The 14,945-nt window shown below is 40.9% G+C and overlaps 1 protein-coding gene across 2 annotated transcripts; it reads left to right on the top strand.

Annotated features, from left to right (window-relative positions):
- Positions 1-474: 474 nt before the first annotated feature.
- LOC147966228 (uncharacterized) lies at positions 475-4,918 on the top strand. Of its 2 annotated transcripts, XM_087527155.1 has the most exons (5): positions 475-784; positions 2,930-3,019; positions 3,087-3,524; positions 4,040-4,100; positions 4,532-4,918. In XM_087527155.1, exons 1-3 carry the CDS (start codon positions 656-658, stop codon positions 3,252-3,254), a joined length of 387 nt encoding a protein of 128 aa, XP_087383281.1. In that variant the 5' UTR covers positions 475-655; the 3' UTR covers positions 3,255-3,524; positions 4,040-4,100; positions 4,532-4,918. The 2 variants fall into 2 exon arrangements, with proteins under 2 accessions (XP_087383281.1, XP_087383280.1); XM_087527154.1 differs by having other exon boundaries at positions 3,087-4,100.
- Positions 4,919-14,945: the final 10,027 nt, after the last annotated feature.

Below are 14,945 nucleotides of genomic sequence, written 5' to 3'. Positions count from 1 at the left end.
CCATGTCAGAGAAGCCGGAGATTGCCGGACTGGAGTTTGGGTGACAGAGGGGAGTGGAGTGAAATGGCTAGGGTTTGGTCCTGGGAGCGGATGGGGACGAATATATGTGGGGTTGGGTGGACTAGCGTGGGCCGAGTCAGACGTGGTGGTCGCGCCCGGGCCTCCTCATATCCGCCTCATACTTGAACTAGATATGAGGGGTGCCGGTCAGCCCGGGCATCTGAGGAGGGTTGGAGGCGCCCGACTGGGTTGGTTTTTTTTGATCGATCAGTAACCGGGTCGTCCGCCCGACGTTTGAGACGGGTTTAGGGTGCCCGACTATAGATGCTCTAAGGCCTTGTACAATGCAAGACGTTTAGGGAAGGTAAGCATCTCTCTAAGCACATAAGATTGTACAAGGCCTAAATGAACTATGCAGAAGCACGGTATGTCAAAAAAAGAAGACGCTGTGCGAGTTTCGGTCACTCCTCTCGTATAGTCTCGCGGACGGCGCCCCAATCCCCTCTAAACCTTGGCGCGGCGCCCCAATCCCCTCTAAACCTTGGCGCGGCGCCTCTCCCCGCCCAAATCCCAACCCCGGCAAAAGCCGCTCCCGTCCCGTTCCGTCCCCTCCCACCCTTCCGTTCGCACGCGATCCATCCCTCAGAGGCCAGCGATGGCGATGGTGGCTTCACGCGCCGCCGCCGCGTCGATCCTGCGTCGGAGGGTCACGCCGGCGCTGGGCTCGGGTCTCCCTCACCTGGGGAAGCTGAGCGGCCGCCCTTCCATCCGCCCGTCCGACCAGGTTTGGCTGCAACCCCCGTCTCCCTCTCTCTCTTCCTCGACGTACGCGCTGCCAATGTCCGCTGCTGCGTCTATGGTCCCATGATAGAGCCGCACAATTTGGAACGAATTCGGGAGGGATTGGAGGGGACTTCCCGTAGCGGCCGATTAGAACCACAGGAGTTATCGTGGCTGGATTTAGGTTTAGGGGAATGCGAGCGAATTCTCTCCCCCTCGATTTGTTCAGGATTACCTCTCCGCCTCTGCACGGGCGCTCGCACTTCCGGCTTCATTGTTGCGGCCAGGGTAGCACCGGAAACCAGCTAGACTAAGACGAAATTGGGGATGGCCCAGAACAGGCTGGGTTATCCATTTACCAGTTCCAATCCCGATTGTTACCTGACAAGCAGCAGTAAGAGTGGGCTGATTGCTCGAGGTCGTCTCTCTTGCTGATTAAACCCTGATCACTTGTGGAGGTGTTTGTTTTAGTGGTCTTCTTCAGTGTTTTTTAACTGGAATTACCAGGGTTTAATCAGTGAGAGAGATGTCGCGCAATCAGCCCACTCTTGATGCTTCCCGTGTTTAAGCAGTCCCACTAAAACAAGCAGCATTAAGTTTTTGTCTTCTGCTTCCCGTGTTTGATTCTTAAGTCCTACTTGTAGCTGGTCTGTGAACATCATTATCTATGACCATTTATACGCAGACTTAACTGAGTAGGAACCTTTCTTGTCAAAGCGCCAGGCACACTGTTTTCTCCTCTTCATCTGCTGGAATATGTAAGATAGCTTCTGCATCTTCTGGGCAGAAGGTTTTCAGCACCAATGCCTTATCCCACCCTCCATTGATCGGGTTCATCAGCTCCGAACCTTTGTTCATAAGATTACGACCTTTGTGGGTCATGGTGCGTCTGGTGGTGCCTCTTGGGATCCAAGGATCACCAGATGTTTATGTTATTTCCGTTCCCCACCCGCCATATTGTACCCTGTTTCAGAAGCTTTACACCCTTCAGAATGCTAGGCCAGGCGTAGGACATGCCACTGACTTTGTTCATAAGATTACGCCCTTTGTGGGTCATGGTGCGTCAGATGGGAAGTATTTTGCTGAGAGCACTCTAGCACATAGAGAGGATGGATTGTGCAAAATCCTCTAAGCTTGGCGAGCCAACATTGCGAGGTTGAAAGCATACAAGTCCTGGAAGCCTAATCCGTCATCCCTCTTCTGAAATTAGAGTTTGTCCCAGCTGATCCAGTGAATTCTATTTTCTCTGTCCATTGGACGCCACCAGTACCTGCATATTGGTACAAAGATTTGGTGGGATCAAAACACGCCATTGTGTACATTGGTACTGATCCTTGCCAGCCATTGATAGCATGTGCTCCTTCAGCCTTGGATCTTTCTCCAAATTCTCTTCTTTAGGTATGCAAAGTTTTTTGACTTTGATTTTCCAATATAGGTGGGCAATCCCAGGTATTTCTCTGTTTTGGCTTGGTAACTCAGGTTCAAAATCTGCATCGTGGCTTGTGTCTTCTCCCGAGGAGTGTTTCTGCTGAACAGAGTAGCAGATTTGACTTTGTTGGTTACTTGCCCAGAGCATTCTGCCTACTTTAAGATTTCACCCACTTCTTTTGTGCTGTTGTCTTCCAACTTCATTAGTAGTAGGGAGTCATCCATTCCAGCAATGCAGTTACCAAACAAAGCTTCTGGATCATTTAGCTGGCTTCCTTCCTAATTGTGCACGAGCGACGGCCACGGCAGTGGTCGCAACTTTGTTGTCGAGAGTAGTGAGAGCTGCAACCATCCATGATCAGCTTGATACAGCAATGACCAAGCTTTGCATCGGTTAAAAAGCATCCAACGGAGACAGTTGAAACAAAAGACGCAAGCACCAGATAATTAGATGCATGCAGCTAACATACTGCAGTAATTTGATTAGTAGGTGTATGAAATTATACCACTAAAATTTGCATGCCGAGAATTTCATTTCTTGTCAACGCCATGTATTATATGTATATTTACATCTAGACCTCCTGCACTTCTGGAATTCGCTTTTTACAGCAATACTGTTTTTTTTACCTTTTTTGTTTAGAAGTCAGCAATACTGCTTTTTAAAAACCTTTTTGTTTAGAAGTCTAATATGTTTTATGTGTTATTTGTGAGTCCTTTTCAGCCATGGGAGGCTTTCTCAGAACAAGTCAACAAGCTCTCTGTGGAAGAACTGAAGAGTGCAAAGTGTTTGATCGATAGAAAGCTTGAGGAGGTTCTTCCCACTAATTTGATTTACCTTTTTTCATCATCAATTGTTTACTAACATGCAAAATCCGCAGGTTGGTGTTCATTTCAAGACTGGTCAGGAGGCACATCGTGCCATAGTGGAGGAGTACGTGATAAAACAAAGTATGCTATGGGAGAATAACACCAAGGCCCTGCAGGATCTAAAGGACAAGAAAGGAGATCTTGCTGCAATAAACATAGGAAAGCAAGGGACAATATAAGTTCTTCTTTACAAAATAAGCTCTCCTGCCGTACGCTGTGGCAGTTCATTGAAGAATATGCTGAGTTTGTTGTCCGAACTGCATGTGCGTTTCACAAATGGCAATTATCAGAAAATAGGAAAGATGAAATACACATGGAATGCCTCCTTCAAATACAGAGGTTTCACAGACTTGATGCACATGTGCGTCTCTGATACGAGACCACTGGAGCTCGAGCTCAAAAGCCATTTCCACTCTTGCCTAATTTGTATATGCTCTACCTAAAAAAATGTATATGCTCTTGTGACTTGTTTGTATTTTGTTGTTGAACTGTCGTTTGTAATTTTTCTGCTGTTAGATAATTGAGAATCACCTGTTGGTTGCATCATTTAATCACTTATGGAATGTGTTTGATGCCTTACATATCAATATACCTGAAAATGAAGATTGGTCACCTTTTTTCTGAAGGGGACTTTTAATCACCGATAGTAATAATCTCATACCTTCACATCATTAGTTCATTAGATTTTTCCGAAGTACCCACACATGTTTTCGTGGCTGAACACTTTTACATAATATTTTCATCTGTCTACTATTTGAGTGAGAAACATAAAGTACAGATCGTGGTATTACTTTTGGTACAATATGTATTAAACTCTAAATTTGCGGATTGGCTGTGATTATGTATGTTCGTTGGCATGTATTCGTGTGATGAAGGACAACTTTGTCTGTTATCAACAGTATCTGTTCTCAACGCTCTTGTTGTTCTTTTAAAATATGTCCTAATATATAACTGTGCTTTGCAGCAATATCCTTACCTTGATGATGGTTCTGATGAAGGCGGAGGAAACTTTCAAACTCTCTGAGGTTAGTAGTTTTTTTGGACAAGACCTCATATTGTAGCAGTCAATCCATTCCAATATTTATGATGGTTATACTATGTACTCGGTATTCCTGTGCAACTTGACTATTCAAAGCATAATATTCTAGACTAAAGCACTGTACTAGTCTGGTAACAGAGTAGAGCACTGTATTATACTCCCTCTGTACCATAATATAAGATGTTATGACATTCAATGTAGTCACATATTGGATGTAATAACATCTTATATTATGGGATGGAGGGAGTAATATTCTAGACTAGAGCAGTCTGGCAATAGTTAATTGAAGCTTGACAAGCTTTCCGCACTATCTTCCACCATATACTGAAACATCTGCAAATGGCAGATGGGTTACTGTATGTGCTGAGGCGCTTTATTTGGTTCTATGTATCTAAGTCTATTTTATTTTCATTACAGATGATTAAAGCTGCGGCCGAGGTGATCACGAAGTACTACTTGTAGAGGACTAGAGGCAGGACCAGGATATGATACCAGCTGTGACTTGTGACAATTTACCTCATTAACCACGAATACCCGGGGGAAAAACTGCTACGAAACGTGTGCTGTTGGAGCACACAGGAAACGTGTGAATAAAAGTTCACCGAGAGACAACGTGTAAAACTTGGTACGAAGATGCTACCAGCGATAGCCCTCTGCAAACATAAAGTAGTTTACTAGGTCCGATTATCTCTTGATTACAGAAAAGGTACAAAATATCGGTTTCACTTTATTAAATGAAACCGTGTGTGATTCCCGATACTTTTTTCCTGTTGTATATATCATCCAGACTTAATACATAATGTCTTGTCGTATATTGATAATGTCTTACTTCCCGTTTTTTGTCATCGTATCTTGATAATGTTGTACTCTAGATGTAGTTGCTTTTCTCTACAAGTTTGAAATTTTTGATTTTTTCAAAATCTATAGGTGGCACTGTATGATGGAACCGATGAAGTATCATTCATTGAGTTTAATTTAGTAAATGAAACCACGTTGTTTCTCATAGGCCGTAGGGAAAATAAATATGTGCTCGTTATTTTTTATGGCAAGAAGAATTTACGGAATTTTGGCTGCTGCCATCACGGCACGTACTCCCTCCGTTTCTTTCTACTATGCATATAAGATTTGGCCTATGCCAAATTTGGTAAAGTTAAGCTAAAAAAAAGAACTTCGTAAAGTTTGACCAAGTATAAATAACAAAATATCAACAATCACACTGCGAAATCAATACCATTAGTTGCATCTGAAATACTTTTCATATTGTGTATCTGTACTATTGTAAATGTTTATATTACAAGATAACTGCTCGTGTGTTGCAAGGGGTTATGAATTGTAATGCCCCAGCCACAACCATCGGTTCCCGGCTATTATGCCTGGCGGGATCTAGACTGACCCCACAGATCAATACGAGTCTTTCCTGCACACTTAGTCCTCAGTCATGCGCACCCGGGATCAACTTCCCGGCCGGTCACACATTCTCAAATTGCTCACATACACCCCCGCTCAAAGGAATCGACGTCCTCGTTAGCCCATACCCAGCACATGTGCCATGCCGTGTGCCACATGCCCACACACCTGACACACACATGTCCATGTAACCGCGATGGTCGGCTCTCATACCAATTATAATGCCACGACCACAACCACAGGTTCCCGGCTGTTTTACCGCGAGGGTCGGCTCTCATACCAATTATAATGCCACAACCATAGTCACGGTTCCCGATTGTTTACGCCTGGCGGGCCCCACAAAGCAACTCTAATCTTTCCTGTGCACTTTGTCCTCACTCATGCGCACCGGGATCAACTTCCCGGTTGATACGTCCATTTTGCATCATACTTTTATATCGATATTTATTGCATTATGGGCTGTTATTACACATTATGTCACAATACTTATGCCTATTCTCTCTTATTTTACAAGGTTTACATGAAGAGGGAGAATGCCGGCAGCTAGGATTCTGGGCTGGAAAAGGAGCAAATATTAGAGACCTATTCTGCACAGCTCCAAAAGTCTTAAAACTTCACGGAAGATGTTTTCAGAATATATAAAAAAAATACTCAGCGGAAGAAATTCACCAGGGGGGCCACACCCTGCCCATGAGGGTGGGGGCGCGGGCCCCCTGGTGGCCCTCCGGTGGCCATCTTCTGCTATATGAAGTCTTTCGATGGGAAAAAAACCAGAAGCCTTCTTCTCGGACGAAACTCCGCCGCCACGAGGCGGAACCTTGGCGGAACCAATCTAGGGCTCTGGCGGAGTTGTTCTGCCGGGGAAACTTCCCTCCCGGAGGGGGAAATCATCGCCATCGTCATCACCAACGCTCCTCTCATCGGGAGAGGGCAATCTCCATCAACATCTTCATCAGCACCATCTCCTCTCAAAACCCTAGTTCATCTCTTGTATCCAATTCTTGTCTCCAAGTCCAGGATTGGTGCTAGTAGGTTGCTAGTAGTGTTAATTACTCCTTGCAGTTGATGCTAGTTGGTTTAATTGGTGGAAGATCATATGTTCAGATCCTATATGCATACTAATACCCCTCTGATTATGAACATGTTTATGCTTTGTGAGTAGTTACTTTTGTTCATGAGGACATGGGAGAAGTCTTGCTATTAGTAGTCATGTGAATTTGGTATTCGTTCAATATTTTGATGAGATGTATGTTGTCTCTTCTCTAGTGGTGTTATGTGAACATCGACTACATGAAACTTCACCATTGTTTGGGCCTAGAGGAAGGAATTGGGGAGTAATAAGTAGATGATGGGTTGCTAGAGTGACAGAAGCATAAACCCTAGTTTATGCGTTGCTTCGTAAGGGGCTGATTTGGATCCATATGTTTCATGCTATGGTTAGGTTTACTTTAATACTTCTGTTGTAGTTGCGGATGCTTGCAATAGAGGTTAATCATAAGTGGGATGCTTGTCCAAGTAAGGGCAGTACCCAAGCACCGGTCCACCCACATACCAAATTATCAAAGTACCGAACGCGAATCATATGGGCGTGATGAAAACTAGCTTGACGATATTCCCATGTGTCCTCGGGAGCGCTTTTCTCTATATAAGAGTTTGTCCAGGCTTGTCCTTTTCTACAAAAAGGATTGTGCCACCTTGCTGCACTTTATTTACTTTTGTTACTTGTTGCTCGTTACAAATTATCCTATCACAAAACTATCTGTTACCACTTATTTCAGTACTTGCAGAGAATACCTTGCTGGAAACCGCTTATCATTTCCTTCTGCTCCTCGTTGCGTTCGACACTCTTACTTATCGAAAGGACTATGATAGATCCCCTATACTTGTGGGTCATCAAGACTCTTTTCTGGCGCCGTTACCGGGGAGTGAAGTGCCTTTGGTAGGTGGAATTTAGTAAGGAAAAATTTATATAGTGTGCTGAAATTTACTGTCACTTGTTACTATGGAAAGTAATCCTCTGAGGGGCTTGTTCGGGGTATCTTCACCCCGACTAGTAGAGCAAAGAGTTGCTCCTCAACCTACTGAAAATGAAAATGAAAATGTCTGCTTTGAAATTCCTTCGGGTATGATAGAAAAACTGCTAGCTAATCCTTTTTTAGGAGATGGAACAAAACATCCTGATGAGCATCTAATATATGTGGATGAAGTTTGTGGATTATTTAAGCTTGCAGGTGTACCCAGAGATGTTGTTAAGAAGAAGGTCTTCCCTTTATCTTTGAAGGGAGATGCATCGACATGGCATAGGCTATGTGATGATATGGGGTCTTGGAATTACAAACGATTGAAATTGGAATTTCATCAGAAATTTTATCCTATGCATCTTGTTCATCGTGATCGCAATTATATATATAATTTTTGGCCTCGCGAAGGAGAAAGCATCGCTCAAGCTTGGGGGAGGCTTAAATCAATGCTATATTCATGCCCCAATCATGAGCTCTCAAGAGAAATGATTATTCAAAATTTTTATGCTCGGCTTTCTGATAGCAATCGCACCATGCTTGATACTTCTTGTGCTGGCTCTTTTATGATGAAGACTATTGAATTCAAATGGATTTATTGGAAAGAATTAAACACAACTCTGAAGATTGGGACCTCGACAAAGGTAAGGAGTTAGGTATGACAGCTAGGTTTGATTGTGTTAAATCTTTTATGGATACCGATGTTTTTCGTAAATTTAGCACTAAATATGGACTTGACTCTGAGATAGTAGCTTCTTTCTGTGAATCTTTTGCTACTTATGTTGATCTCCCCAAGGAGAAGTGGTTTAAATATCATCCTCCCACAGAAGTAAAAGTAGCTGCACCTATTAAAGTTGAAGAAAAAATTGTCACTTATAATGATCCTATTGTTCCTACTGCTTATGTTGAGAAACCACCTTTCCCTGTTAGGATAAAGGATCATGCTAAAGCTTCAACTGTGGTTCGTAAAAGTAATATTAAAACTTATACACCTCCTGAGCAAGTTAAAGTTGAACCTAATATTGCTATTGTTAAAGATCTCTTGTCTGATAATATTGATGGGCATGTTATCTATTTCTGTGATGAAACTGCTAGAATTGCTAAACCGTGTGCTAAAGATAAACCTAGACCTTTGGTAGGTATGCCTGCTATTTCTGTTAAAATAGGAGATCATTGTTACCATGGCTATTGTGATATGGGTGCCAGTGCTAGTGCAATACCTATTAGCCTATATAGAGAAATTATGCATGATATTGCACCTGTTGAGTTAGAAGATATTGATGTCACAATTAAACTTGCCAATAGAGATACTATTTCACCAATGGGAATTGTTAGATATGTTGAAGTCTTGTGTGGGAAAACTAAATATCCTGCTGATTTTCTTGTTCTTGGTTCCCCACAAGATAGCTTTTGTCCCATTATATTTGGTAGACCCTTCCTGAACACTGTTAATGCTACCATAGATTGCAAAAGGGATGTTGTTACTATCGGTTTAGATGATATGTCTCATGAATTTAATTTCTCTAAATTTAGTAGACAACACCGTGAAGAAGAATTACCTAGTAAGGATGGAATTATTGGTCTTGCTTCTATTGACGTACCTCCTAGTGATCCTTTAGAACAATATTTGCTAGACCATGAAAATGATATGTTTATGAATGAAAGAAGGGAAATAGATGTAGTATTCTTTAAACAGGAACCTATTCTGAAAAACAATTTACCTGTTGAAATCCTAGGGGATCCTCCTCCACCCAAGGGTGATCTCGTGTTTGAGCTTAAACCGTTGCCTGATACTCTTAAATATGCTTATCTTGATGAGAAAAAGATATATCATGTTATTATTAGTGCTAACCTTTCAGAGCATGAGGAAGAGAGATTATTGAAAACTTTGAAGAAGCACCGTGCTGCTATTGGGTATACTCTTGATGATCTTAAGGGCATTAGTCCCACTCTATGTCAACATAAAATAAATTTGGAATAAGATGCTAAACCAGTTCATGATCATCAACGACGACTGAATCCTAAAATGAAAGAAGTGGTAAGAAAGGAAATACTAAAGCTCCTTGAGGCAGGTATAATCTATCCCGTTGCTGATAGTCAGTGGGTAAGTCCTGTCCATTGTGTCCCTAAGAAGGGAGGTATTATTGTCGTTCCTAATGATAAGGATGAATTGATTCCTCAAAGAATTATTACAGGTTATAGGATGGTAATTGATTTCCGCAAATTAAATGAGGCTACTAAAAAGGATCATTACCCCTTACCTTTTATCGATCAAATGCTAGAAATATTATCCAAACATACACATTTTTGCTTTCTAGATGGTTATTCTGGTTTCTCTCAAATACCTGTGTCAGCTAAAGATCAATCAAAGACTACTTTTACATGCCCTTTTGGTACTTTTTCTTATAGACGTATGACTTTTGGTTTATGTAATGCTCCTGCTACCTTTCAAAGATGCATGATGGCTATATTCTCTGACTTTTGTGAAAAGATTTGTGAGGTTTTCATGGACGGCTTTTCCGTCTATGGATCTTCTTTTGATGATTGCTTGAGCAACCTTGATCGAGTTTTGTAGAGATGTGAAGAAACTAATCTTGTCTTGAATTGAGAAAAGTGCCACTTTATGGTTAATGAAGGTATTGTCTTGGGCATAAATTTTCTGAAAGAGGTATTGAGGTTGATAAAGCCAAGGTTGATGCTATTGAAAAGATGCCATGTCCCAAGGACATCAAAGGTATAAGAAGGTTCCTTGGTCATGCCAGATTTTACAGGAGGTTCATTAAGGACTTCTCAAAAATTTCTCGGCCTCTGACTAATTTATTACAAAAAGATATACCATTTGTTTTTGATGATGATTGTGTAGAAGCATTTGAAATACTTAAGAAAGTATTGATCTCTGCACCTATTGTTCAGCCACCTGATTGGAATTTACCCTTTGAAATTATGTGTGATGCTAGTGATTATGCTGTAGGTGCTGTTCTAGGACAAAGAGTTGATAAAAAATTAAACGTTATTCAATATGCCAGTAAAACCCTAGACAATGCTTAAATAAATTATGCTACTACTAAAAAAGAATTCTTAGCAGTTGTATTTTCTTTTGATAAGTTTAGACCTTATATTGTTGATTCTAAAGTAACTATTCACACTGATCATGCTGCTATTAAATATATTATGGAAAAGAAAGATGCTAAACCTAGACTTATTAGATGGGTTCTCTTGCTACAAGAATTTGATTTGCATATTGTTGATAGAAAGGGAGCTAAGAACCCCGTTGCAGACAACTTGTCTAGGTTAGAAAATGTGCTTGATGACCCACTACCTATTGATGATAGCTTTCCTGATGAGCAATTAAATGTCATAAATGCTTCTCATACTGCTCCATGGTATGCTGATTATGCTAATTATATTGTTGCTAAGTTTATACCACCTAGTTTCACATACCAGCAAAAGAAAAAGGTCTTCTATGATTTGAGGCATTACTTTTGGGATGACCCACATCTTTATAAAGGAGTAGATGGTGTTATTAGACGTTGTGTACCTGAGCATGAACAGGAACAGATCCTACGCAAGTGTCACTCCGAAGCTTATGGAGGACACCATGCTGGAAATAGAACTGCACATAAGGTATTGCAATCTAATTTTTATTGGCCTACTCTCTTCAAGGATGCCCGTAAGTTTGTCTTATCTTGTGATGAATGTCAAAGAATTGGTAATATTAGTAGACGTCAAGAAATGCCTATGAACTATTCACTCGTAATTGAACCATTTGATGTTTGGGGCTTTGACTATATGGGACCCTTTCCTTCCTCTAATGGATATAGACATATTTTAGTTGCTGTTGATTATGTTACTAAGTGGGTAGAACCTATTCCAACTAGTAGTGCTGATCATAACACTTATATTAAGATGCTTAAAGAAGTTATTTTTCCAAAATTTGGAGTCCCTAGATATTTAATAATTGATGGTGGTTCACATTTTATTCATGGTGCTTTTCGTAAAATGCTTGCTAAATATGATGTTAATCATAGAATTGCATCTCCTTATCACACATAGTCTAGTGGTCAAGTAGAATTGGGTAATAGAGATCTCAAATTAATTTTGCAAAAGACTGTTAATAGATCTAGAAAGAATTGGTCCAAGAAACTTGATGATGCATTATGGGCCTATAGAACTGCATATAAAAATCCTATGGGTATGTCTCCATATAAAATGGTTTATGGAAAAGCATGTCACTTACCTCTCGAACTAGAACACAAGGCATATTGGGCCATTAAAGAACTCAATTATGATTTTAAACTTGCCGGTGAGAAGAGGCTATTTGATATTAGCTCACTTGATGAATGGAGAACCCAAGCCTATGAAAATGCCAAGTTGTTTAAAGAAAAAGTTAAAAGATGGCATGACAAAAGGATACAAAAGCGTGAGTTTAATGTAGGGGCTTATGTATTGCTATACAACTCTCGTTTAAGATTTTTTGCAGGAAAACTTCTCTCTAAATGGGAAGGTCCTTACGTTATCGAGGAGGTCTATCGTTCCGGTGCCATAAAAATCAACAACTTTGAAGGCACAAATCCGAAGGTGGTGAATGGTCAAAGAATCAAACATTATATCTCAGGTAATCCCATAAATATTGAAACCAATATTATTGAAACCGTAACCCCGGAGGAATACATAAGGGACACTTTCCGGAACGTTTCAGACTCCTAAAAGGAATAGGTATGTGGTACGGTAAGTAAACCGACTCCAAAATAGTTTTAAGGCAATATTTCTCCGTTTTGGAATATTTAGAAAACTAGAAAAATAAGTAGCAGTCCGGGAAGGACACGAGGGCTCCACGAGGGTGGAGGGCGCGCCCTACCCTACTGGGCGCGCCCCCTACCTTGTGGGCACCTCGTGTGCTCTCCGGACTCTGTTTTCGTACATGACACGTATTTTGGTCGGTAAAAATTCATTATATAATTCCCCGGAGGTTTTGACTCCCGTATCACGCAAAAATCTCCTGTCTTTGTTTCGAGCTGTTTTCTGTCAGGGTTGTCAAGGCCAGGCATTATGTCGTCTCCCTCCTCCTCCAACCATGAGGGCAACGATGCTTGGCTAATGAAGATAGAGCTGAAGAGAGAAGAACCCATGGAGATCAACAAGGATGAAGGACCAAGAAGGCCATGGAGGACCAAGTTCCGGCAACAGAAGACACCCTTCAACTTGATCACAATCTTCTCACCCCAAGAGAGATCAAAGCTTTCAAGATGATTGAGTTAGCTCGTATACAAAATAAGTATCTCACACGTGAAAATATTTTGTTGAAGGAGCATATCATCGCACTCAAGGGCATTATCCGCAAGTTAGAAGACCTCCTACGCTCGATGTGCGACTATCCATCATCAACAATCCCACCTTCTTCACCAACAAAGGAGACATAATCACATGGGTATGGGCACTCCCCTTGGCAACTGCCAAGCTTGGAGGAGTGCCCCGGTATCGTATCACCATCACTTTTATCTTTACCGTTTTTCTTAGTTCGATCCTTTTGGTAATATCTTGATCTAGTAGAATAAAAGTTCTTAGTATGATCTAGTCGTGAGTTTTGCTTTATAATTCTTCTATGTAATCGAGTCCGTGAGCTATATAATAAAGATTAGTGTTGAGTTAAGGGCTTGATTATTTTGCCATGATCTTAAGTGAATAAAAGAAAATAGAAAGAAATAAAAAGAAACAAAGAGATCATATGGATCTCATGGAGAGTAATGAGCTCACATAGAAAAGGTATGATGAATAAAAGTTGTTGAGGGTTGACAAACATAGTTTTGGTCATCATTGCAATTAATAGGAAGTAATAAAGAAAGAGAGGTCTTCACATATAGATATACTATCTTGGACATCTTTTATGATTGTGAGCACTCATTAAAATATGACATGCTAAAGAGTTGACGTTGGACAAGGAAGACAATGTAATGGGTTATGTTTTCTTACATCTGAGATAAATTATATTGTCATGGATCATCCAACATGGTTGAGCTTGCCTTTCCCCCTCATACTAGCCAAAATTCATCGCACCAAGTAGAGATACTACTTGTGCTTCCAAATACCCTTAAACCAGTTTTGCCATGAGAGTCCACTATACCTACCTATGGATTGAGTAAGATCCTCCAAGTAAGTTGTCATCGGTGCAAGCAATAAAAACTGCTCTCTAAATATGTATGACTTATTAGTGTGGGAGAAAATAAGCTTTATATGATCGTGTGATATGGAAGAAATAAAAGCGATAGACTGCATAATAAAGGTCCATATCACAAGTGGCAATATAAAGTGACGTTCTTTCGCATTAAGATTTTTTGCATCCAACTATAAAAGCGCATGACAACCTCTGCTTCCCTCTGCGAAGGGCTTATCTTTTACTTTTATCTCCTACCCTGCATAAGAGTCTTGGTGATCTTCACCTTTCCTTTTTAAATTTTATCCTTTGGCAAGCACAGTATGTTGGAAAGATCTTGGTATATATGGATAATTGGATGTGAGTTTTCATGAACTATTACTTTTGACATTACCCTTGAGGTAAAACGTTGGGAGGCAAAACTATAGGCCCCTATCTTTCTCTGTGTTCGATTAAAACTTCATACCCATAAGTATTGCGTGAGTGTCAGCAATTGTGAAAGATTATATGATAGTTTAGTATGTGGACCTGCTGAAAAGCTCTTATATATTGACTCTTTCCTATGTTATGATAAATTGCAATTGCTCCAATGACTGAGATTATAGTTTGTTAGTTTTCAATGAAGTTTACGACTCATACTTGAAATTGTGATCGAATTATTACTCGAGCATAAGAAACTATATGACAAGAATTATATAAGTTGCTGTTCTAAGAATGATCATGATGCCCTATTGTCCGTATTTTATTTTTATCGACACCTCTATCTCTAAACATGTGGACATATTTTTCGATTTTGGCTTTTCGCTTGAGGACAAGCGAGGTCTAAGCTTGGGGGAGTTGATACGTCCATTTTGCATCATGCTTTTATATCGATATTTATTGCATTATGGGCTTTTATTACACATTATGTCACAATACTTATGCCTATTCTCTCTTATTTTACAAGGTTTACATGAAGAGGGAGAATGCCGTCAGCTGGGATTCTGGGCTAGAAAAGGAGCAAATATTATAGACCTATTCTGCACAGCTCCAAAAGTCCTGAAACTTCACAGATGACGTTTTCAGAATATATAAAAAATACTCAGCGTAAGAAATTCACAAGGGGGGCCACACCTGCCCACGAGGGTGGGGGCCGCGCCCTACCCCCTGGGTGCACCCCCTACCTCGTGGCCCCCCTGGTGGTCATCTTCTGCTATATGAAGTCTTTCGATGGGAAAAAAACCAGAAGCCTTCTTCTCGGACGAAACTCCGCCGC

This window comes from Triticum urartu, chromosome 6A, assembly GCF_056163025.1.
Source record: "Triticum urartu cultivar PI428250 chromosome 6A, HENAU_Tu73, whole genome shotgun sequence".
Classification (NCBI taxonomy): domain Eukaryota; kingdom Viridiplantae; phylum Streptophyta; class Magnoliopsida; order Poales; family Poaceae; genus Triticum; species Triticum urartu.
This window is presented reverse-complemented; position numbering and strand designations above follow the sequence as displayed.

Bases quoted from the DNA above. Each gene is read 5' to 3' on its own strand.
- LOC147966228 (XM_087527155.1), top strand. From the start codon at position 656: ATGGCGATGGTGGCTTCACGCGCCGCCGCCGCGTCGATCCTGCGTCGG. The intron at 785-2,929 runs GTTTGGCTGCAA...AGTCCTTTTCAG, and splicing joins CCATCCGCCCGTCCGACCAG to CCATGGGAGGCTTTCTCAGA. The intron at 3,020-3,086 runs GTTCTTCCCACT...CAAAATCCGCAG, and splicing joins TCGATAGAAAGCTTGAGGAG to GTTGGTGTTCATTTCAAGAC.